The 24410-nt window shown below is 41.8% G+C and overlaps 1 protein-coding gene across 2 annotated transcripts in view; it reads left to right on the plus strand.

The window, feature by feature from the left end:
- Nucleotides 1-22942, plus strand: part of VSIG1 (V-set and immunoglobulin domain containing 1) — a 37139-nt gene extending 14197 nt beyond the window's left edge. For both annotated transcript variants that reach the window (XM_054039032.1, XM_054039033.1), the window contains 5 exons: nt 11499-11697; nt 14082-14237; nt 15050-15169; nt 16672-16810; nt 18357-22942. In XM_054039032.1, the coding sequence (XP_053895007.1) occupies nt 11499-11697; nt 14082-14237; nt 15050-15169; nt 16672-16810; nt 18357-18552 (810 nt within the window). In that variant the 3' untranslated portion in view covers nt 18553-22942. The remainder of the gene's footprint in view (nt 1-11498; nt 11698-14081; nt 14238-15049; nt 15170-16671; nt 16811-18356) is intronic.
- The last annotated feature ends 1468 nt before the right edge of the window (nt 22943-24410 follow it).

Genomic DNA, 24410 nt, shown 5'->3' on the forward strand with positions numbered 1-24410 from the left:
ATCAGTTGCTGCCACCTCTTCTGCTGGCAGGCAGGGAGCCCCAGCAAATCCCCACATAGGCGTCAGGTTTGCCTGTTGCCCCCAATTCAGATGAGTCCTCATCTCACTAGCCATGGAGGAGGGAGAGCCAGTATGTGGGAGGGGTGACTGGCTCCCTCAAGCCAGTGTGAGGGAGAAGAGGGAGGAGTTGTGCTTCCCCATGCTCTCCCTTATTTTAACCCCTGTTTGCAGCCCAAGTCATATGCAAAATCACAAGAATGAATTGCTACAACAGCCTTGAAAACATACTACACTGAATTCTTTTCTCAGTTTCACCAGTGTAAATGGTTCTCTCAGTTCCACCAGCTCCACTGACTTCGGTCGGCAGAGAAGGGAAAATGTTGACTTCAGTTGTGTGGAGTGGAGTTTGGAGAGCTAGATATGAAGTCCCTTCTACAGCCAGGCAGATGCTTTCCTAGAACCAGGGCTCTTTGGCAGAAGCAATGTATGAAGGAATGGACAGATGAAAAATATGTCTAGGAGTGACAAATATGTCAGTTTGTCAATTCACAAATAAGTCACCACAAGCATCTGTTCATGTGAAAAATGGAAAGGCTTCATTTCTACCTGACACTCCTATCAGTAAACCAGCCACCAATGAGAGGCAGCACAAATACAGCGTGTTATAAATGTTTCACTGACAGAGAAGCCATTTCACCAATGCCCACGTATTCAGCTCATCAGACCTGACCAATGTCCCACTGGAGCATGGTACAGGGGCATGCACTGTGGTCTCCTCTGGCTGCACTAAGCATGTTTTCTTTTCTCCTTTTATGAAAGTCATTAAAACAAAGATGATGCAGGAAAAGTTGGTGCCCAGCTTGCAGGCAGCTATTGCACTACCATGTGGAACAGCCAGCTTCAGGAAGGACCTTTGGACTCCAACTCATCTGATTGGCCAAGACTATCATAGAGATTCATGCTTTCAGATTCATGCTTTCTTGAACACCTCCGACTGGTTAATCAGTGGAATGTGATCCAAGGTTTGTTATGGTGGCAGCTGATGTGACAGACAAGGAGACAGAAGTATCAGCAGCCCTGCTCCTACTTCCTGCCAAAATAGGGCAAAGTGGCCTTTGGCCATTCTGTGGCCCAGGGCAAATGCACCACAAGAATGCAGCAGGTTACTGATGTGCCTGTTTTGTTCTTTCATTTTGTTTCTCTGGGAGCTTCATGTGCTCCTGTAGCCATCCCAGCAAACTATTCCATATTTTTTAGTGGTGAGAACGTGCATAATGTCTTGTCCCCACCCCCTACACACTGCCTGATTCTCACACTGATTTTACACTGGTGTCACTCCATCATATTCATTACAGTTGTTCCTGATTAACACAAGGGTAAATGAAATCTGAATCAGGCGTTTTTGGTCTGCGTTGTGTAGGGTTACCATTCGTCCGGATTTACCCGGACATGTCCTCCTTTTCGCGCTAAAAATAGCGTCGGGGGGAATTTGTAAAGCACTCACAATGTCCGGGATTTCCCCCTCCCCCGGCAGAGCGAGCGGCTGGGAGGGCTGCAGAAAAATCCCGGGCTGGACTCCTGAGCAGCTGTAGAGGAGCCGGAGCCGCCCTGCATTCTGAGTTGGCCTCTCCTGCAACCCGGTCCGGCAGCACTGTGCAGGGCCAGGGACCGGGTTTTGTTGTGCAGGGCCAGGGACCGGGTTTTGTTGCGCTGGGGAGCGCAGCCACGTGTCCGGCTCGGCTCGCACAGAGCCCAACACCCTGTTCTGAGCAGCAGGGTAAGGGGGACCGGGGGCAGGAAGGTTCTGGAGGGGGCAGTCAAGAAACGGGGGGGGGCTTTTGGAGGGGGTGGAGAAAGTTTTGGGCAGTCAGGGTACAGGTAGGGGGTAGGGTCCTGGGGGGCAGTTGGGGGGGGTCTTAGGAGGGGGCAGTTAGGGGACAAGGAACAGGGAGGCTTAGGGGTGGGGTTCTGGAGGGCAGTTAGGGGCAGGGGTCCCAGGAGGGGGCAGTCAGGGGACAAGGAACGGGGGGAGGGTTGGGAATTCTGGGGGGGCGGGAAGTGGGAGGGGCAGGGGCGGGGCTAGGGCGGGGCTCCTCCCGTCCTCTTTTTTGCTTGCTGAAATATGGTAACCCTAGCGTTGTGTGTAGATGAGATTATCACGTGAAGGGTGAAATTTTATGAAGACTCCATCCTGATCATCTAGAACATAAGCGATCTCTCTCCTGCCGTCCATCACCACCCTCTGACAAACAGAGGCTAGGGACACCATTCCTTACCCATCCTGGCTAATAGCCATTAATGGACTTTACCTCCATGAATTTATCTAGTTCTCTTTTAAAACCTGTTATAGTCCTAGCCTTCAGAGCCTCCTCAGGCAAGGAATTCCACAGGTTGACTGTGCGCTGTGTGAAGAAGAACTTCCTTTTATTTGGTTTAAACCTGGTGCTCATTAATTTCATTTGGTGACCGCTAGTTCTTATATTATGGGAACAAGTGAATAACTTTTCCTTATTCACTTTCTCCACATCACTCATGATTTTATATACCGCTATCATATCCAGGGCCGGCTCTACTATTTTTGCCACCCCAAGCAATAAAAATAAATAAATAAAGCCGCCCCAACTGCGGAAGGAAAAAAAAAGGCGCTCGGACTGTGCCGCTCCAAGAATGGACGGAATGCCGCCCCTTAGCATGTGCTGCCCCAGGCACGTGCTTCCTCTGCTGGTGCCTGGAGCCGGCCCTGATCATATCCCCCCTTAGTCTCCTCTTTCCCAAGCTGAAAAGTCCTAGCCTCTTTAATCTCTCCTCCTATGGGACCCGTTCCAAACCCCTAATCATTTTAGTTGCCCTCTGAACCTTTTCTAATGCCAGTATATCTTTTTTGAGATGAGGAGACCACATCTGTATGCAGTATTCAAGATGGGGGCATACCATGGATTTATATAAGGGCAATAAGATATTCTCCATCTTATTCTCTATCCTCTTTTTAATGATTCCTAACATCCTGTTTGCTTTTTTGACTGCCACTGCCCACTGCGTGGATGTCTTCAGAGAACTATCCACAATGACTCAAAGATCTTTTCCTGATTAGTTGTAGCTAAATTAGCCCCCATCATATTGTACGTATAGTTGGGGCTATTTTTCCCAATGTGCATTACACGTTGTATTTAGTTCTTTGAAAAGCCATTATTTTTTCTTATCTATCTCTAGACTCATACAAAAATATTCAGAACAAGTAGTAAGTTTATTGATTGATTTAGTTAACAGGAATATAAATCTTATTGTGTGTTTTGTGGCAGGCCAAAGATGCTCTTGTAAGAACCACTATCTCTTAAGGCAAAAGGTCCACCTTCCCCTTGGCTTGGCAACTTTTCCTTTTTGATACTCTCCAAAATGAAGTTTGGCAAGATGCAAACATAGGGCCAGATTTTCTGTGTCACTTTTATGCTTCCCATATTCTGGATTTGGCCCCCGGGCTGCTGTAAATTGTGTTGTCTTGCAACAACCCTCTAGGGCCATTATGCTGTTGCAAAAATAGATCGCAGTCAGTAAACGTTGGTCCTTTTCTTTCCCCAGTACACCCTCTATTCCACAAGCTGGGGGGAGGGGGAGGCATCAGAGAGTCAATGCATCAGTTCTACACTGCCAAAGGACCCTCCTTACACCAACGATATTCCCGGGAGCTGGCGTATACACAGCAGAATCTAGCCCATTGGAACAAACTCTGCTTTCAGTTTGCAACAGTAGCCTCAACGAGGTTGCTCCAGATTCACATCAGTGTAACTGAACATTACATTTAGCTCACTAAAGCTATTACAGAAGATTGAAACATTCTGGTGGAGGTTTTTAAAATGAAAAATGCCATTTTCATCAAAATGGAAATTTCTGCAGGGAAATGTCAATTTTCAAGGAAATTTTGGGATGGTTTACCATTGAAAACACTAGTCTGAGAGGAAAATGGAAAAAATATTGGCTGGAGCAGATGAAAATTTGCAGTAAATCCAAAACATTTCCCCCAGCTGTCTGTTTTGGCTTTCAGTTGCTGAAAATTGAGTTTGTCCTCCCCCCCCCCCCCCCCCAGTTTTCCAGTTTGTAGTTTTTCAACAAAACCCTGACAAATTTTGTACAAAAATGTTGACAAAGAACAAAACATTGTTTATTTTCGTTAAAAAATTTCACAGAAAAAAAAAGAGGGGAACAGCATTCACCCACGAAAGCCTATGCTCCAATACATCTGTTAGTCTTAAAGGTGCTACAGGACCCTCTGTTGCTTTTGTCATAGTAGAGACTTAACATCAAAATGGGTCTTGCTCACTATTTAAAAGGGTAGCAGAGCCAGAGGCAAAGGAAGATCTCAAAGGTTAGATAGGCTCTGACACAGAGTATGAAATTAAGTTTTGTAAACATTCACATTTGGACTTCTTGTAGAGCAGAGATGAAAACTTTGGAAGGACAGCATTAAAAAACAGCATTTGAAAACAAAATATAAAGTACTCATTTTGAATGAACTTATTTAAAACCAGCAATTAAGTTACAGCCTATTAACTGAAGCATGAAATTTTAAATGAAGTTTCCTGGGTACAAAACAACAGAGGGCCCTGTGGCACCTTTAAGACTAACAGAGGTATTGGAGCATAAGCTTTCGTGGGTGAATGCCCACTTCATCAGACGCAAGATTCACCCACGAAAGTTTATGCTCCAATACTTCTGTTAGTCTTAAAAGTGCCACAGGACCCTCTGTTGCTTTTTACAGATTCAGACTAACACGACTACCCCGCTGATACTGGGTACAAAAGCCACTCATACCTCTGGAATAAAATATACAGTTTGTAATTAATCACAACATTATTCAGCTTTTTGAGTATTCATCACCTTTCCTCAGAGTGATAAACAAATGACACAGTTGCTAAGACTGGGAGAAACTGCAGTGAAACTGAGTGCATTTCTTTAGGATCTACAGTTGCATTTATGTTTTACTGTAAGAAAACTGAAAGGGTCTGTTCAAATCTGTAAAAAAAAAAAAAAAAAGAGTAAATATTCTTGGCCCTGTTGACAACTGTCCCGATTTTTCAACATACATAAAATACTTTCTCTGTATTCATTTAGCTACAGAGATAGAACACAGAGGATTAGCTTTGCAAAACATCGTATGAGGGCTTAGCCACACAACCCCAACTGACTTCAAATGGAGTTTCATTGTTAAAACCACATCCACATGCAGCAATTTTTTGTGTTTCCTGGAGAGAATTAACTGTGTGTGAAATTCCTGGTCATGTTACTCAAGACTTCTTCCTGAGGAAGATGTGACAATGAGGGCACAGAAAGGAGAAGAGTAATTTATACTGATCTGGCATTCTGTGTGGCAACTTCTGACATCATTTACGCTGATGCAAATCCTAAATAGCTCTGAGGTCAATTGAAAGCAGAACTTAGTCTTTTTTGGTACTTGAGCACTTTGACTGAACATAATGAGTCTGCTGCTCCACTTGTGCTGGTGTAAATCAGGAGTAATTCCAGTGAAGTGGTGTAAAACTAGTGTGAGTGTGGATTAGGCCCAGTGTTTCTCGTTTTCCTCTCACGTACACTGATGCTACACTCTTGACATAAAGGAGCTGTAAAGCCTAGTAATGCCATTAAAATCAGTAGAGTAACATTGGTCTGAGAGGAGAATGATGTCCCATGCTATTATTTTTGTAACTACAGCTTGTCAAGGTAAACAATACCGGGCAAAATTCTGTTCTAGTTACACTGGTGTAAGTCTAGAGTGACACATTTGCTGTTACTAACGTACACCGGTTTAAATGAGGTTGGCCCATGGATACTAGAGACAGGTCTGTACTAAACCACTTGATTCAAACACCTGAACTTTCGGGGCATTAGGATCCGGATTCAGATCCTAACTCTGCAACGCAGCTTGACCTCTAGACATCAGTAAAATATTCTTAATTGTGGTAAAATGTGAATCAACATTAGCAGAAGTAGGAAAGCACAGATTCTTAGAGAAAGCAGGACCTTTAAGGTACGTCTACACTGCAGCTGAAAGCAAATCTCCCAGTCTGAATAGACAGACTTGGACTAGCAAGGACTCTGATCTACTCTTACTGCACTTATTGATTTGCTGTATATGTTTCTATTAGCTTGATCAGTTTCCCAGGGATGCCATACACTCTCAAAACCTATCATAACCCTTTCTACCAAATGTTATCAAAAGCCTGTTTGAAGTCTATAAAGTTGCAGCAGGTTTGGTTGTGTTCTGTGCACTTCTCCGCTATCTGTCTTATCACAAATAGACGATCTATTGTACTTCATCCTGGTCTAATCTGGTCTTTCCCTCTGCAAGCATCACTTCCACCTACCTGTGCAATGCTCTTCCCAGCCCTCTCGATACATGGATTCCTCTGTAGTTCTTGCACTTGTTCTTATCTCCTTTTTAATAGATTGGTACTATTATTGATTTCCCCCATTCACTCAGCACTTGCTCTTGTTTGTAAATCTTGTTGAATAGCTTGTGCATCACCTTTATCATGTGTCCCTCACCAGCCTCCAGCAGTTCTGAAGTTATGTCATCACTTCCTGGCACCTTTTTCTTTTTCAAATTTCCTATCAAGATCTTTACTTCTTCTAAGAATTCCAGCATCTGCTCTCTCTCATTTGTAATGGAGAGCTTTTCCAGGACCTTTTCATCTATTATGTTCTGCAAATTGTACAGCTCTTCAAAATATTCTCTCCATTCCTTATTCTTTGCTTATTTGTCCTCAGTTATTTTCCCACACTTGTCTTTCACCACTGATATCTTCAATTCACATATCTTGCTTTGTTCTCTTATTTTGCTTTGCATATTCTGCTTGTTTACATTGTTCAGCAAAGACAATGTATTTCTGCACAGCTTCTTTGCATTCTTTCTGGATATCTTGCTCCTTCAATTTGCATATGTCATAGATCTTAGCTCTCGATACTTTTTTGGTTGCTCTCAGCCTCAACCTTATTGACGCCAGCACTAATTTATGATCCAATCTGATATTAGCCACAAATGATCAGCATGACAACACATACGATTTCTATCGGCGAGTCACAAATACAAATTCTGTCATGTTCTTCATTTGCCCATCAGGTGATATCCAAGTCCACTTCCTCTGCATCATTATTTTTTGAAATAGCTTGTTGGTTAGCACCAGGTTGTTCCTTAGGGAGAAATTTAGTAGCTCTTCTTTTTCATTTTCTTCACCAAGTCCAAATCTGACCACTGCTCCAGCCCAGGAATTCCAGGCCAAACCTACTTTCGGATTAAAATCGCCTATCACCAATAATGTCTTGTCTTGAAACTTCTAGTATTGCTTTCTGTAGATTATTATACAGTTTGTCAGTTTCTTCCTGAGTGCTGCTGAGATCAATGAATATACTTGTCCTATTGAGACGGCACAGGATTTGATTCTGAATCTTGCCTTCAACATACAAGGAGATATCAGCTTAAATGCCACAAGAGCCTGGTTTGCCGTTGGCTTTGGCACCAATGTGACTTCGTCCCAGCGTCCACCATCTTCTCTTCCCAATGTCAATATCCTGTGTTCATTGTAGTAGAATTTTTCTTTGCCTTTCCATCTCATTTTGCATAGACTGACAATTTCCCACTCATATTTTACCAATTCATGCGTTATTACTGCAAGGTGCTCCAGCCTGGTATACTGTTCTTACATTCCATGTTCCGATAAATGTCTTCTCCTTTTGAGTCCATTACGTCATTCCCTGTTGCTGTGTTTGTTCTGATCACATCCTTTTCACCCCAATTCAATTTCCGAATAGTGAACGCAGCGCTTGTTTGTCTGGGCAACAACCAAGCCAGCCTACTTTTGTTTCTCTTTCCATTTTTCATTCGGTTTGTGTGGTCTAATATTCACCAAGTGTTCAACCACAACTCCTTGGCTTTGTGGTTGACCAGCATATTGTAATCTGACTGTAACACTGCTCTGAGCTATCCACTAGCTTGCTCCTGTACTGTTTCTGCCAATATTATCCTTTGGTTTGGAACTAGGTTTTCTGGTTTCACCATAGGAGATTTCATACACTTGAGAGCCAAGTGCGCCCTTTCACTAGCAGTTGTTGTCAGTACCTACCCAATAGGTTTAGCATGCCAGACAAGGCAAGATTCCAGGGTGTGGCACTGCAGTGCACACACAACTACTTGGAGCCACTAGTGAGAGTTGAGTGAGTCATCAGGACTAACTACCAGCAAACCACTCCTTGCAGGTGCAACTGTCTACTACTCAGAGGTGCTACCTTTTGAGCTTTCCCCATATACACCCTATCTGTTACACTGGTATAAATCAGGAGAGACTCTGAATTCAGTGGCATGACTCTGGTGTGAGACAGGTATGAATGAGAGTAGATTCAACTTTATGCATGCGCCACCTTTCTTCTGAGGCTATTGAGTGACACTGCAAGGCAGATATGTCAAAAGTATCTGTGTTCTGTTGTAACTTTGACCTATAAATATATTTTGAGGAGCTGCAGAAGGTTCTAAGCTAGTACAGTCATTAAATGAGCAGCAAAAATAGAGGCCGGAATGATTTATACGATATATGCACCAATGGTTTGTGGAGAGACAGATGTATCAAAGAGAGTTTTCAGTTCTTATCTCACATATATGAATAAGAGCATCTGCAGGTACACTAGCTAAGAGGAAAGAGCAGCAGTCAATGCTCATGCTTCAAGGGATACACGTGTAGTCAGGAAGAACTTCCCCTCCCATGACACAGTACTGCAAAGTTAGGTATATAATGGGCATTTAAAATCTACCTCTGAAGCATCTACTATTCAATGTCATACTAAATGCTTCGTTAGTCTGTTGCAATAAAACAATTCCTGCATTAATCTTAGTCACCGGGGCTCACCTCATCAGTTAACCATAGAAATAAAGAAAAATATTATTTGCATAGACAATGGCCCAGATCTTCATAGGTGTTTAGTCACCTAAATACCTTTGAGCATCTGGGCCTATGTGCGTAATAAAGACTGAGGTGCAGATAGCAAAGATCAGCTTGTCTTTATTATAGCATGCAGAGCTCAGCGCTCGCTTTTCTCTTCTCCCTATCCACCCCTTCTCCCGCAGCTATACTCCCATTTGTGCTCACCTCCTACCCAATTAACTCCCTGATAAGGGGCTTACCTGCAGCTGCTTTAACATCAAAGCTTTGTACATAGCTTTATTCCAGCCTGGGATGGTTGAAGTAAAACCATTTGGCAAAAACAATGGCAGGAAAAGCTGTGGTCTACTTTAACTCACATTTTGAGTTCTGTTCTCTGCCTGACAATGCTACAGGTTCTAGATGTATTCTAAGGGAAGAATAAACCCCCTCAAGGTAAAATCCTGTCCCTCACTGACTTCAATAGGGCCAGGATTTCACCCTTAATGTGTTTTTAGCCCTCTTCGGAGCTAGAATGAATGTTGTTGCATTTATGATAGAACCATGTTTTGGGAATACAGTAGCTGCTATTGGACAGCAGGTACACAGCCTGGGTTTTGTCCTTCATTGAAAATCTTATCATTGTATGAACCAACTGTACTTTGGCAGTTTTGGGGTGTAGCTTGCCTTAAGCTAACAAAGACGTCTAGATAACATTGATTAAAGACTTCAGTCAACACTGCGTCAGGGTGCCCAAGTGTTTATTTTTTATTCAAAATACAATCTACGGATCTGCAAGGTAAATAGAATTGTGCTTATTGTCTGGGGGGTGGGGATTCATAGCATGAACTAAAGCTGATTGGAAATCTTTGACAAAATGAAATTTTGATGAGTCAGAAGCAAATGAAACTTGACTATAATTTGTTAAACTTCCCCTCACACACTTTTCAACCACCTCTAGTAATAAGCCAACTGTCAGTCCAGCAGTGACAAATATTGTTGTATCATTGTTCCTGAAACACAGTTGATATGAAAGATGCTATAGTAATTAAGGGCCCAATCCTGTAAACACAGCTGGGCATATTAATATTGCTGACTACCCTGGGAAGACCCACTAAATACAATGGATCAGTTCATTATGCCTGGAGCACATTGTTTACCAGAAGAGCCCTTCAAGTTGTACATTGCCAATTAGTCATGGAACGGCATTTATCAAAGTAGGAATTGGGTAGAGCACTACAAATTCCAAGCTGTAGCACTGTTATGCAGGAGTCTTATTGTTAAACTCTGGATAAAAATGGCAACTGTTTCAATACGTCTTTCATAGAAGCTGATTTTTTTCCGTACACTGTTTTATAATAGAACTAAACAGGGCTGAGTGTGAATAGTCTACCAGAACTGGTTACATTCCTAAACCACACCCATCACCATATCATCTGAGATATCAGTAGTCCTAGATAGACCGAAGGCCCAAGATTCAAACCACCACCACCCACTATGGGCCCAATTCTACTTTTCATTCGAATCAATGGAGGTTTTGCTACAGACTTTTATGGGAGAAAGTTCAGGTCCATAAGTCTATAGAACCCAGTCTGGCTCTCACATTGCTGTAAATCAGGAGTAACATTACTGAAGGCAGTGGAGCTCATCTGAATGTACAACAGTAAGGCTCTTATTTAAGGGAAGATGCTGGATGTTTGACAGACAGATGCAAATCCCCACACTGTGCCCAATATGGCAATAACTTCCCATTAGATGGAGAAGTTACTCCTGACTTATGTCCCTGGAGCGTGTTGGGAAAAGGAAAGAGCTGGGGCCTGCCTGAGGGTCTCTGATAATGGCCCCACCCGTGCATGACACTGATAGGGACAGAAACATTTTTATTGCATGTCTGGCACTTTCATTGCAGGTTCTGGCACTCCAATTGCTTGTGGTAGACACCTCTGTCCTGTATTGTGATTGCCTCCACATTTACTGCAAACATAGCTTGGTTTGCTTACCCTTGTGTTTTGTCTTTCTGCATTAGCCAGTCTTAGCTATCGTTAATTAGATGCACTTCACCTCTTTTACTGCTTGCTTACACTTTCATTTAGAAAGCACAGTTTTTACTAGCTCTGCAAATATCCATTTTTCTTTGCAATGGCAATTCCATTTCTTATGATAATCTTGTACTGGCCTAGTTATCAGTTACATTACAAATTATTTGCCCTCTAATTAGCCCTTCTGTTCATTGTACATAACTTAGCTTTATTACTTTACATAATGGTCCATAATCTTGCCTGGCAGTTGGTTTCTTGTAAAGAAAATATCCCAAATATCCCACTCTATTTCTGCAGTTCCCACAGTGTATTAGTTACTAGCCACACACCCAGAATGACCCAGTCCCTGCCCTGAGGAGCTTATCATGTAAGAATATGATTAGAAATTTGGATTGCAATGTACAGCATGGTTTTAATCACAGCTTTCTTTACAGTGAGGGAATTGGGCATAAGGTGGTTTTGCTTCTTCTGAAATTTCTTTGTATTTGACATAGCAACACCAAACAAAATACAAGTTAGCTCACTTCTTATTTAACTAACGATCCGTTGTGTGTCACAGATCTATTATTTTCAGAATGGACAGGCTTATGAGTATGGAGAGTTCAAGAACAGAATAAACGGGACAACAAACCAAGGAAATGCATCAATAACAATTTCCAACATGCAACCCTCAGACACCGGGCTTTATACCTGCGAAGTTTTCAGCCCAGAAGCTTTAGGTGGACAGAACCAGAAATCAGTGGCTGTCAGTGTACTGGGTAATTTCTTTTGCATTGTGTTTTCATGTTGCTTTATCACATGGTGTTGAATTGGGATTAAAAAATGCACTACAGGGTACCCAAGAGAATAATGTAATGGGGAGTGGATGGGAACATTGGCACCTTTTGGTCAGTTAGTGCAGTGGGCCCCCTGGAGCTGTGCAATGCAGTAACCATCATGGTAAAGAAACAGGACTTATTTTAATTGATAGAAAGATTATTTTTCCAGGCTGCTGGACACAGACAGAGCCAGTGGTTCTCTCCACCTCCCAGGTAAACACCACCTGTGCTGCCTCGCGTTAGCACACGGGGTCTCTGGGTTAGGGTTACACTGCGGCTGGGAGTGAGCCTCTCGGAGCAGGCAGACAGATTTATGCTAGAGGGGCTCAAGCTGGCACACTAAAAATAGCAGGATGCACATTGCAGCTTGGGCCAGAGTTCAGGCTCTCAGGAGGCTCACTCCCAGCTGCATGGAGACCTGCCCTCATAGTCCCGGCCTGGCTGAAGCAATCATGAACAGGACTGTTGACTACAGTGCCTGTGGAACATTGCTCACCCCTAGTGAACAGGGTAATATGTATATGCTGAAACCTGTGCTCAACTAATAACGGCACTCACCCTGTCCTAATGGCCAGTAAAATCTGAGTTGCCATGGTAGTCCTCCAGGTTAACCTTGCTGCATTATAGAGCCACCTATTATAATGGCCAGAGAAATATACATCCCCTTGGTAGCTGTTACCACCCAGTTTCACTGGGTAGTAATTAAAACACACTTTTAGTTGGGAACCACAACCACACCCTGAAAACATTACTTGAGCTAGGGTTGCTGGCCTAGGCTTTAAGGCTAAGCCCAACGTTTTAAAATTTGGAAGCCTAAAGCAGCTGTGAAAATCAGGCCACTTGTTGATATAGTTTTAGGCCCCCACATCTGGAAATGCTGGTCATAGCAACTTGCCTAAGACCACACAGATAGTCATTGGTGGAGCCAGCAGTAAAATCCAGAAGTCCTGGTTCCATAAACAGTCCAAATGCTGCCTCTCTATTAAAAAGTCTAATCAATGTAGCTCTCTGTTTTGAGTTGTGTACAGAGTACACATCAGCTGAAAGAAAGCAATAGTTCAACCCTGAACAGATAAAAAGCAAAGAAGAGTCCTGTGGCACCTTATAGACTAACAGACATATTGGAGCATAAGCTTTCGTGGGTACATGCATCCGACAAAGTGGGTATTCATCCACGAAAGCTTATGCTCCAATACGTCTGTTAGTCTATAAGGTGCCACAGGACTCTTCTTTGCTTTTTACAGATCCAGACTAACACGGCTCCCCCTCTGATACCTGAACAGATAGTTGAACAAGTATGAAAAGCAATGAGACAAGAAACATTTTACTTGCTAACAAGATAAATGTTAATACTAACTGCACCTAACAACTATCCACATACTCTCTGGGTAGTTGATTAGAGTGAGAAGTCAGTGCATATGTGAAAATCACTCCAGCTGTACCATTTGTCTATACAGATGAGACAATTAAAGGCAAATGGAGATAAATCCACTGGAAGAAACAAATTTTCAAAGCACAGATATTAAAACCATCCTAAAAAAAACCAACCCAAGCAGCAGTTACTCTGCAGCAGAATAATAAACAAGAGCATATGTGAGTTTGACTCAAAGCTTGAAAAATGGGATTGTAGTTTTCCTTAGAAAAGCAAGCATCACTGCTTGTACTTATACAGACAAAAACTGGGCCAGATTCATCACTGGTGTAATTCCACTGCAGTGGAGTTACAGAAGAGGCCCACAACAATATGTTTAAATTGTGTTAAATGGGTGACATGACCAAGCAAATGCAGGAAATTAAAAACAACACCGGTGTAGCTCAGAGTAGGATATGGCTGAGTACCAAAACAGAATGGTAGCATTTTGCACAGGTGTAAGGCAGTGAAGAACCAGGCTATAGATCTTTGCACTCATATGTAATAGACCCACTTACACCAAAAATGACAGTCCCATGAGGCAGAAAGTGATCTGACAGGGACGAAAAGGGAGTCGTAATATAATTGAAATAACTGATAGTCTTTTCCAGCAAGAAGTAATACCTTACAGCCTTCGTAAAAGTATTTAGTATGATAAACACCATGAAAGGCATAAGAGTTTCCCCCCCGACTGTTCATTGTTCTTTGTTGCTGCTCATGTCTATATGGGAGAGATTGTGGTCAGACTACTGGGCCAGGATCTGATCTGTTACACTGGTGGAAAGCTAAAACAACATCACCAAAGTCAATAGATTATTTACACCAGTGTAAGAAAGTGGAATTTGGTCTAGCAAAATTTTGGCCCATAATTTGTACCCATGGGCTAACTATTTTTCCTGCTGTTATTTTACAGTCAAACCTTCACAGCCTCACTGTAGCTTACGGGGAACTCCTGAGACAGGCCACCTTGTCTCTCTCTCCTGCTATTCTGAAGAAGGGATGCCTGCGCCTACATACCAGTGGTATAAAGTATCAGAGGGGAACCAGAAACCCGTGACAGAACAATTCAGTGAGTAACTTCCTCAGTACTAGTGTGTAACATGCAAGACCTAGAGTGTGATGGCTTGAACCATGCATTCAATGTTCTAGTCAATACAGAAAAGAATGCATTTCCCCGCTTTGTGTGCAATAATATGGATTGAATTTATTTTTACCTGTCAAAAATTACTAACAGCCATTACATAAATGCATTAGCCTGGTTTGGTCAATTTTACAATAAATAATGCTGCTGGCCTCAGAGAAGATAATTATGTAAAAAAAAAAAAAAAAAAAAATCTATCTGTGATACTAATTACACCCCAGAGCATTAAAATGAAAAGTACTGCAATAATCTAATTTACTGCTTTTTTTTTTTTTTTTAAATCTCACTCACCTTGGAGTGAGTGAGATGCAAATTTATACTAAACTTATACTTAGTGGAACTCAAATTGTAGTTTTGTTTCCTAGGTCCCCGTTGTGAAAACACTTAAGCATGTGCATAACTTTACACCTGCAAGAGATCCAATTGGCTTCAATGGTATTACCCAAATGAGTAAAATTACACACATGCTTCTGTGTTTGCAGGATAGGGGACCTGGTTCTCATACACTTAATGTGATACTGCTGAGTTCTCTGTAAAATGATGTAACAATTGTTTTCAAGGAAGATAAATGGTTCTAAATAGATTTTTTAAGGAAATCCCTTTATTTAAATGCTGCAAAATTTACAATACAACCTCCCATGCCTTGTAATAATCCTTATTATTCTTATTCAGTAAATACAAGTAATTACCCATATAATATATAAACATGCATGTACATATATGTTTTCCATTTGTCACAGATACAAAAACTGGGCTTTTGATTATTGGTAATCTCACCACCTTTGAAGCTGGATACTACCGGTGCACAGCTAGTAACAGCCTTGGAAACAGCAGCTGTGAAGTTGACTTGACTGCAGCACGTGAGTTCATCATATGAATGGAATAAAATGTGTTTTACATACAGCATAATCAGAAAGACAAAAATAGTTTATATTTTTTAAAGGTAGACTGTTTTGGAATAAGAATGGGGTTGGTGGTCAGGAGGTCCTCAGTTCTCAACTCAACTGGGCCTTGTGTGGCTTTGGGAAAGTCATTTAACCTCTCTGCCTCCGTCTTTCTCCTGTAAAATGGGCATACTAATGTATACTTAGCAACATATCTCACAGGAGGGTTGTGAGGCTTAATTAGTTAATGTTCCTTAACTACTTTAAATATCTAATACACTATACAAATGCTAATATAACACCACACCCTTGACTGGGTTGTCAGCAGCAGGGATTGGAATCCAGAACCTCTGGATCTAAAACCACGAGCTTCTACAGTATGAGTTAACTGACAGACCTAGCTCTGTTAGGTGGAAGGCTGTAGCAGCCTCACAAACCTCTATGTGGTCCAGCCAGTAGAGGGGGACAGAGAGCAACGCTGAGTAAGCATACTGAGTTATACACACCTCCTGTCTAGGGAGATCTACCCATTTCAAATCTCTGCATGGATTGCCACTTTGTAATTCCCCGTCCCTGGGTGGTTTGTCAGCAGTGAGAATTTAAACTTGGATCTCTGGATCTAAACACATGAGCCTCTAAATGGCTTTGAGCGACCAGATCCAGGCCTTAGGTCTACTGACTTCAAGCTCACAATCCCAATGGGGCCTAGAACACTTTACAAACACCATTGAAATGCTCCAATCTATGGAGTGGAGTGTTGCAGCTATTTAATAATGTAACATTAGGCTGGAAAGAAAGAAGAGTACCTTATCCCAACTGTTCTCAGCCTGTGGCCTATCAGAGCAATGTGTGATCTTTCCTGGTAGTCAGTAGAATTAAATGTTCTGAGAACGCAGCAATAGAGGTTTGGGGTGGGTCCTTGAGATAATTTCACTCTTAAGTGGGCTGTAAAATAAAAAAATTGCCTTGCTCAAATGCCAGGGAGATGTTGGTAGGTAGACTGTAATGATGGGAATTGGAACTTGGATAGGAAAATGACATAGGATCCTTAGTGATCATAGATAGGCAGGGCCTGCATTTTATATCTCAACAAAAAATGGGAGACAGAGGCCATCCAGAATTAAAACTTTGTTTGCAAGGGTTGAAGAACCAACAGCCCTCCATATTGTCAAACAGCAACTATCTTATCTCTCCTGTAGCCAGTCATAAAAGTGGGGAATGGATTATTTAGGTTTGTTGAGCATCCCACTTCTCTCTCTGTCTGCTTGGGTAGAGAACAGCTAGCAATATAGTGCCACCTAGCAAGAAGCTGGGAGGCAAAGAATAGTGAAAGGCTGACTCCCCCCTCTCCTAAAAGCATGGATTTTAGTTCTCAGCTCTTTGAACCCAATATCTTCTTTCCATCTGGTACCCCTTTAATGGGATTCTCTCTATACTGGTGGCTTTTTAAAATTAACACTGTGCACATATTTTTCCAGATTCAGAAGGTGGTCTCATTGCTGGAGCATTAATTGGAGCAATTCTGGGAGCAGTTGTTATCTGCATTGTTGTCTGGTTTTTAACCAAGAGGGAGAAGAAAAAGGAGAGAAAAGAGAAAGCAGCAAATAGTGAAATGCAGTAAGAATTTTTGTTTGCTTGATTGTAAGACAAACATTTCCTGACCAACCCCCTCAAAAGCAAAACTTCTCTACCACAAAGGTTTCTTTGGAACTAAGTCAAATATGGTGCAATAACATTTACAAAGTAAGACTATTTATTTTTGTCTCACTTTGAAACTGTTATTTATAGCTTCTTGCAGTGTTGGTGTAGCTGTGCTGGTCCCAGGATGTCAGAGAGACAAGGTGGGCGAGGTATTATTCTATTCTTTTTCTTCTCCCTCTTGGTTAAAAACCCGACAATAATGCAGCTAATACCTCACCCACCTTGTCTCTCTCATTATAGCTTCAACAGGAGAGATTGAGGGAGTCCTACATCAAAAGAGCCCACAGCTCAGTAACTAGATCACTCTCCTGAGAGGTGTGGGAGACCCTATTCAAATCCTTTTCCGCTCTAAGGCAGAGGTGGGTATTGAACCTGGGTTTCCCATATCCGAAGTGAATGCGCTAATCACTGGCCAAAAATTATAAGGTGGGTGGCATCACCACCCCCTCCAACTGAATTCTGAGTGGAAACTGATCCAGTAGGTGGCCTCTGAGCATGCCTACCAGATCACACCCTGCAGGCAAGAGAGGTGCTCCTCCGCCTATCTTCCTCCATTTGTGGATCGGGCTGAGGCTCATGCAGGTGACAGGCATCTGGACTCCTAGAGTAAGGCAGCAGCGTGCATGTCCAGAAGCAGAGACTTAAGGTGCCTAGGGGAACTTTTACCATGAAAATTAAGGTGCCCAGTAGGTTTACCCTTTTTGTACTCTGTATTTTCTCCGTGAACATACTCATACAGAGCAATCAAGTCACCTTGCAATCTTCTTTTGAATAATATAAACACATTGAGCACCTCAAATTGCTCACTGTAGGTCATTTTCACAGCCCTCAAATCAGTTTTGTGGCTCTTTTCTGTACCCTCTCCAATTTTTCAATATCCTTTTATAACTGTGCACCCCAGAACAAGACACAGTATTCTAGTACTGGTCTCACTATTGCCATATACAGAAGTAAAATCATCTCCCTTATTCCTACACAACATTCCTGTTTATATGTCCAAGGAAATTAGTCCATTTCACCACAGCATTGTACTAGGAGCTCATGTTCAGTTGTTTGTCCACTATAACCCCTAAATGTTTTTCAGTGTCACTGCTTTTCAGGATACAGTTCCCCATTCCATAGGCCTGGCCTGCCTGCTTTTTTCCTGGATGTATGACCTTGCATTTAGCTGTATTAAAATGCATGTTTGAATGGGCCCAGCTTACCAAACGATTCAGATCCCTGTGTCTGACTGCCCTCGCCTCATCATTATTTACTACTCTGCCAATCTCTGTCATCAGAAAATTGTATCATAATACTTTTATATACAATGGGGAGCTCTAGGTGCTAGTGCGTAATATAAATAATCATACTATCGCCATTACGTCAGGGTTTTCTAAGATGTTCCTTTTGGGAGGCTCTATTATGGGGAGGATTTCAAGTTGTTATTAATTAATCTAACCGTCATCTTGTCTTCCTGCAGACCAATGACTCAGAAACAACAGGCAAATGTGGAATATGCTAATATACCCACCCAAGAAAATGAGTCTGTTGCCACTGCTACACCAAGCAGACAAGCTAATGCAGCCAATGAATACTCTACTGCTGCGGAAACTGCTGCCTCTGGAATGCCTGAAAACGATGAGATGCAAGGAGTGGAGACACAAACAAGAGCCTAAAAATTCTATTGCAATTTCCTTATCCGCTATGGACCCCATCCTCAAAAATATTGGTATTGAATTAACGCAGGAAGTAGTGGGGTTATAACCCACACACCTGCATTTGTGGTATTAATCACAAGGTGGGAGTTTGAAGGTCATGCCTTCAACCATCCAAGAAGTATGTATATCATGGCCTCATTTTTCAATTTTGTTATTGCACTTATTAACTATCTAGCTATGACTGTACCAAATATGAACGACAGCATAGTTAATATCTCCATTTATCCAACCCATTTGAGAATATTAATTATTAAATGGGTTTGGAAAGACAGACAACATTGGAGCTTTCTTATTGGCTGCTGGTGAAGCTATGTGATGGCTTGTAAACACCAGAGTCCCTTTTCTGAAAGAAAATGGTCATTGCCAGCCAATCTGAAGTGTTGCATGTGCTGAGAATGGCACAGGATAACTGTCTTAGCAAATACATTACAGTATCTAAGGACCTGATCCCACACCTTGGAAATCAATGGGAGTTTGGCCACTGACTTCAACAGGTGCAGGAGCAGACTCTTAGAGCATGTGTTCATATCTGCCTCTAGTAGCCATCCCCAGCAACAGTAACAGCCTGCTTCTCACTCGCAGCTAACGCAGTTACACTTTTAACTAAAGTAGTACTGCGGTAGGAATGTTGTTGAAGTTCCTGGGTTCAATTATCACTGATGATCAGAGTCTGTATGAATGGCTCATTAACCAAAACAAGAGGATATCAACATCTGAGGCAAACTCATAAATTCAGACTGATGAGGTGCTAATTATGATCTGTACTATAAAAGAGGGTTCAGTTTTGGCCAACTAACATTATTTATAAAATTCCATATCTACCACTTTGCTGTACTCTAGAGAGTTCTCTTTATACATACAGACACTTAAATTCCACATGCCAGCGTACAATGTACTCGGCCACATTTTTCAGTTTTGTTGCTTACGTTGAAAATTGACTGGACTAGATGATAGGGGTCAAACCCTGAACTTGCTGAAGTCAATGGCAAAATCTCCAGTGAAGTCAACAGTGCCAGGATTTCACGCTAGCGGGTACCCAAGCCCAAATATCTAAAATGTCTGGGCCAAATCTGAAGTCATTACTCAGAGCTGTCTCTGCAGGCAAAACTCCCATTAATTTTAATGGATATTTTGCCTGAGCAAAGACTGCAGGTTTGGGTCCTTAAATTTGATGATCATTATGAGGTTACCTGAAATTTTCAATAAACTTATTGAAGTTGCCTTGTGAGTATGACAAAAACTACAGTACTAAATAAACAAACTCACTAGGGAAAAAAAAGTAATGAGGAAGTACAATCTGCTCATTGATTATGTCATTCCTCACCACAGGTGAAAAAAATGTTTGCGAACAAAATATTTCAAGTTTCAGAGTAGCAGCCGTGTTAGTCTGTATCCGCAAAAAGAACAGGAGTACTTGTGGCACCTTAGAGACTAACAAATTAAAAATATTTCAATTGAATTACCAGACAGAGGGAGCCCTCTACCTAGCTAACAATAGTATAAACTTTATTAGTAAAAATGTTTCCACTGTAATAGGCAAACCCGATGTAGCATTTTGCTCCTCCTATCATGCAAAATACAAGTGACTTTATCAGTGACCCTGTTTGTAGCTACGTTTTTTTGTTTTGTTTTTAACTGAGATTTTTTCATGTCCTGAGGTTTGATATGGACATTTTAAAAAACTACCTACTGCCCTTTGGCACTATAAAATAGCATGGTCTTCGTTTTTATATGCATATTGTGTAACCGTACAGATTAACATCTCTTCTTGGTTTTCTTCACCTGATTTCTTTGCTTTTTTTCCTTAACATAATTTAGTAAGCTAAGTTACAAGGCGAAGAGGTTACTAGGATTCCTGCAATAATACAGGCTATTTGAATATTCATGGCACTACTACTAGTCATACATTTGCTGAACATGAATGGGATCTGCAGCCTATGTAAAACTAATTGCAAATAAAGTGTGTGACAGCAGTTTTCAGCAAATATAAAAAGCTAACTTCCTAACACCAAATTTTCTAATGCACCTCATTAAAAAGCTAGACTGACTCTGGGGGAGGGCAAGTGGGGGAGGTTTTTCATACAAAATAAGTTTACTTGGGTGTATTTTTACTAATGGAGGTTGATATGTTTCTTACCATTTTGGGATGCACCAAGATATGATTGCAACTGAGCTGGCTTCAAACAGATGGGTTATTAGGATGTAGGATTATAACTGGGTTTTTGCTTTCCAGTGAACATCTTGGCAAATTAAATAAAAAATAATCAATCATGTTTGTACAGCACAGAAACCCAGGAAGAGCTGCATTAGTGGTGGAGGCTATTTTTCAGAACTTTGCTCTGATGCAGTAGACTTTTTTTCTTGTGTCACCCAACTATCCTCTCCGGGGAGATGGGGGAACGTTATTAGGTGCCATGGAGTCACAGGGTCTGGTCTATGCCCCAGCCTGTAACCAGTCTCCAGGGAGTGACCCCTTTAATGGGCCAGGCCCCATGGACCTACACAGTTCCAAACGGGCAGGTCCATGGCCTCCGTGACTCAGCACCAGCAATCCCTGTCTCTCTCCTTGGCTCCCTGCAGCAAATCCAACCAAGTCACGAGTCCTGTGGGAGGCTTGTGCCGGCCCCTTCAGGACAGAATGCTCACAGCAAGACAGGCAGCCTTTTCAAACAAGGTAACAGTTTATCATCACCTGGCACGCAAAATCTAAAAGTCCTTAGATTAGCACACACAGGCAGCAGTTAAGCAATAGTCTATCCTAGTCAAACCAGTGCCCTGATGAGCCCTCTCTGGTCCTTTTTTTGTCTCCTGTGGTCTGGCCACTTGAGTCCCTCCAAAAGCCCCCTTCTTCCAGTCCTCTGTTGATTTGGGTCAGGTCAAGACATTTTTTTTTTTTAAGTGACTATTCATTCCCTGCTCTTGCCCCCCCCCCCCCCCCCCACAACTCCTGCATTGTTCCAGAGCAGGGTTACCCTGCTCAGTACATGTTCTGAGTAGCAATGCTATGTAATGTAATGTACAGAGGGAAATTGAGGCATGCCTAGGATTCATAAAATGATTACAGAAAATTCCCACTTCGTCACACTAGGGAAACTCCATATAAAAAGGCACATAATGTCTCGGAGCCATTATCTCCTGGCGAAAGCAGGATTCATAGGCTGACATACAGGAGTGTAGCAATGTCTTTGACCTGAATAGATCCCAAGTAGCGATACAGAATTCCATCCCCACCCCTTTACAGCTCAGGATTGCAGTAGTACTCCCCTCTCCCCTAGTACCATGGCTGATGCACAAGTCATGCATCACTTGGCTCTCTACTTTCACCCTTGTCCCCATGCAGGGGCTTCGAGGGCATGGAACGTGAGTTGTTGCAATGAGCAGCACTAAGCACCTTTTGGAAATACTGCTGAATTGCCAGGGACAAAGCAAAATAAAGCTACTGTCTCTGTTCCCTTCTGTCCTACTGTATCCCATCTCCCCATAGGAGCTGCAGTTTTGATGACACGCTGGCTTCACTCCTCTCTCCACAACAGTTTTAGGGGCATTAGAGTAGAATTTCACTCCTTGCAACAAGGTACTCATACTTATAGATGCTTAACAGATTTAGTTATTTACATAAACCCCAAACCAAAGATTACTTTACTGATCTGAAAGCTCAAATCTTGGACATTTTAATACTTAACTCTATCATCACCCAAACCTATACAATGATTTAGAATATGTAATCATTCTGATTTAGTTTGATTCTATATTTCTCTCCATCATAACCCTTTGCAGTAATATTATACAGCTCTGACAACACAGGGGTTAGGACATAAGAACGAAAGTTATAGTCCTTACTTCTGAAAGTTCCTGGAATTTAGTATTTAAGAGATGCAGGTTGAAAAGCATCTTAGCCAAAATCATTGGTTTCCTCAATCAATTTTGCATGTCAACAGCTTATTATTAAAGAGCAAGTTTTGCTTGGACCCTGCCACTCTCTCCTGAGAAAACTTAAAACTGCATTTTATTTTCTAGGGTGGAGATCACTTTGTATGAAGTGTTCAGATACAATTTTCTGGTTTGCTGTACAATTGTTGGTAGGAAACTGCATCACTTTAGCCCCTTATACAGAAGCAGTCATATTGTGGAAGTTTTATTATCTGGTTTTGTAACTTTTCCTTGTAACTGAAGGATAGCCTGATTCTATTTACATGCAGTCACTCTCCCCCCCATCTCAGCTCTGGCAATATTTCAGCTTACTGATTTGCTCTTTTATATGACTTATGTGCATAAGTGATTTAGCTAATGATACAGATTCTTTTGTTACATATACAAGTTTAATAAAGTTTGCCGTTACAAAACTTTATTATATTGTTAATTACAGAATTTTGTTAAATAAGCACTCTAACCCCGCCCAAACAAAAAAAAACCCACCAAAAACGGTGGGGGGTAGAGGGTGAGTGTCTAAGAAGTCTCACTGTCACCTGTTAAACAGTTCTTTGCTGCTAAGTCCTGTGTTCTCAATTCTATACTTCCCTGACACTGAGGTGCTTTTGCCATCAGTGAATTATATGTTAATCATATGCTTCCTAAAGCAGTGCAGGGACAATGTCAACTCTGTTCAGGAATAACAACAAACTGAATGTAATGGTCACATAAAAAGCTTTTCTATTACCTATTCAGTGTTCATCAGCACAAAAGACAGACATGGAACAGTGCCAAGGAGAGGAGGAGGAAGCCATCCAATGCTTGGTTAGCAGACAAGCCACAGGACTGCATCACTTCATTGGTTTACTCCTCTGACAAACAATGGTCCGGAGGGGAGGGGACAGCATGGAATTCATTCACAGTAAAAAGTACTACCTATTCATAGCCTATGAATATAACTTTATGCAACTCAGACTCTCCAAGAAAGGAGAATGAGAGGCGGATACGCTACTCTCCCACTACTCTGAAAGTTCACATTTAGGAATATGATTTTACTGGAAATTGTTTTACCATGAAAGCTTCTTTTCATCGGAGTCAAAGCTAGCTCACAGCTAAGTCTGAGGCCCCTCTGCCCCCCCAAACAAAAGAGACAAGGAATGAATGGAATGGTGACAGTTTGACCTCTGAGAAGTGTTCCTATTCCAGAAGAGTTCAGCTCCAAGTTATGAATGTGCACTGCTGTGGTCCTCCTAGGAAGAGGAGGACTTTACAGAAGAACTGGTTTCCAGAAAGACCAGTTTTATTTCATAAGTGTTCATGGGACTAGAAGGAGCTTCTGCTGGAAGGCACTTTACAGCCATGTAATCACAGCAGGGAAAATTCAAAGAAAGCTAAGTAAAGTGATAACTCTCACTACAGGGATGCAACCTCAGGGCACTGCTTGGAACTTTTGCTACAATTATCACCTATGAGACTGGTTTTTGTACTAATAGTACATGCCCATGAACACCACATCTTTCAGTCATACAACAATTTTATCTTCCTATAACTAAGGAAGCAGAAGTTGCTGCTAGTAAATAAAGGGTGCCCTGGACTATTGATATTAAAGAGGTAAACAGCACATTAAAGTCAGAGATAATATTACACAGTGGGATGCACCAAACCACCAACATTGACAGCTAGAGAAGGAAATTCAATGAGATTCAAGCTAGTACATCTGAGGAAAAAATCCAGAACACAGATATTCAATGGGCAAAACACCTCTTAAAAGCTGGGATATTAAATAAAGGCACAAGATGATAGCGGATAGTAAAATTAGATGGGAGCTTGCAATGAGACATACTGGGCCAGCAGAAAGCAATGTAATTAGATGACAGTGTCTCTGCGGGGGCACTAGCGAGTCTGCA

This window comes from Malaclemys terrapin, chromosome 9 (genome assembly GCF_027887155.1).
Source record: "Malaclemys terrapin pileata isolate rMalTer1 chromosome 9, rMalTer1.hap1, whole genome shotgun sequence".
Taxonomy (NCBI): domain Eukaryota; kingdom Metazoa; phylum Chordata; order Testudines; family Emydidae; genus Malaclemys; species Malaclemys terrapin.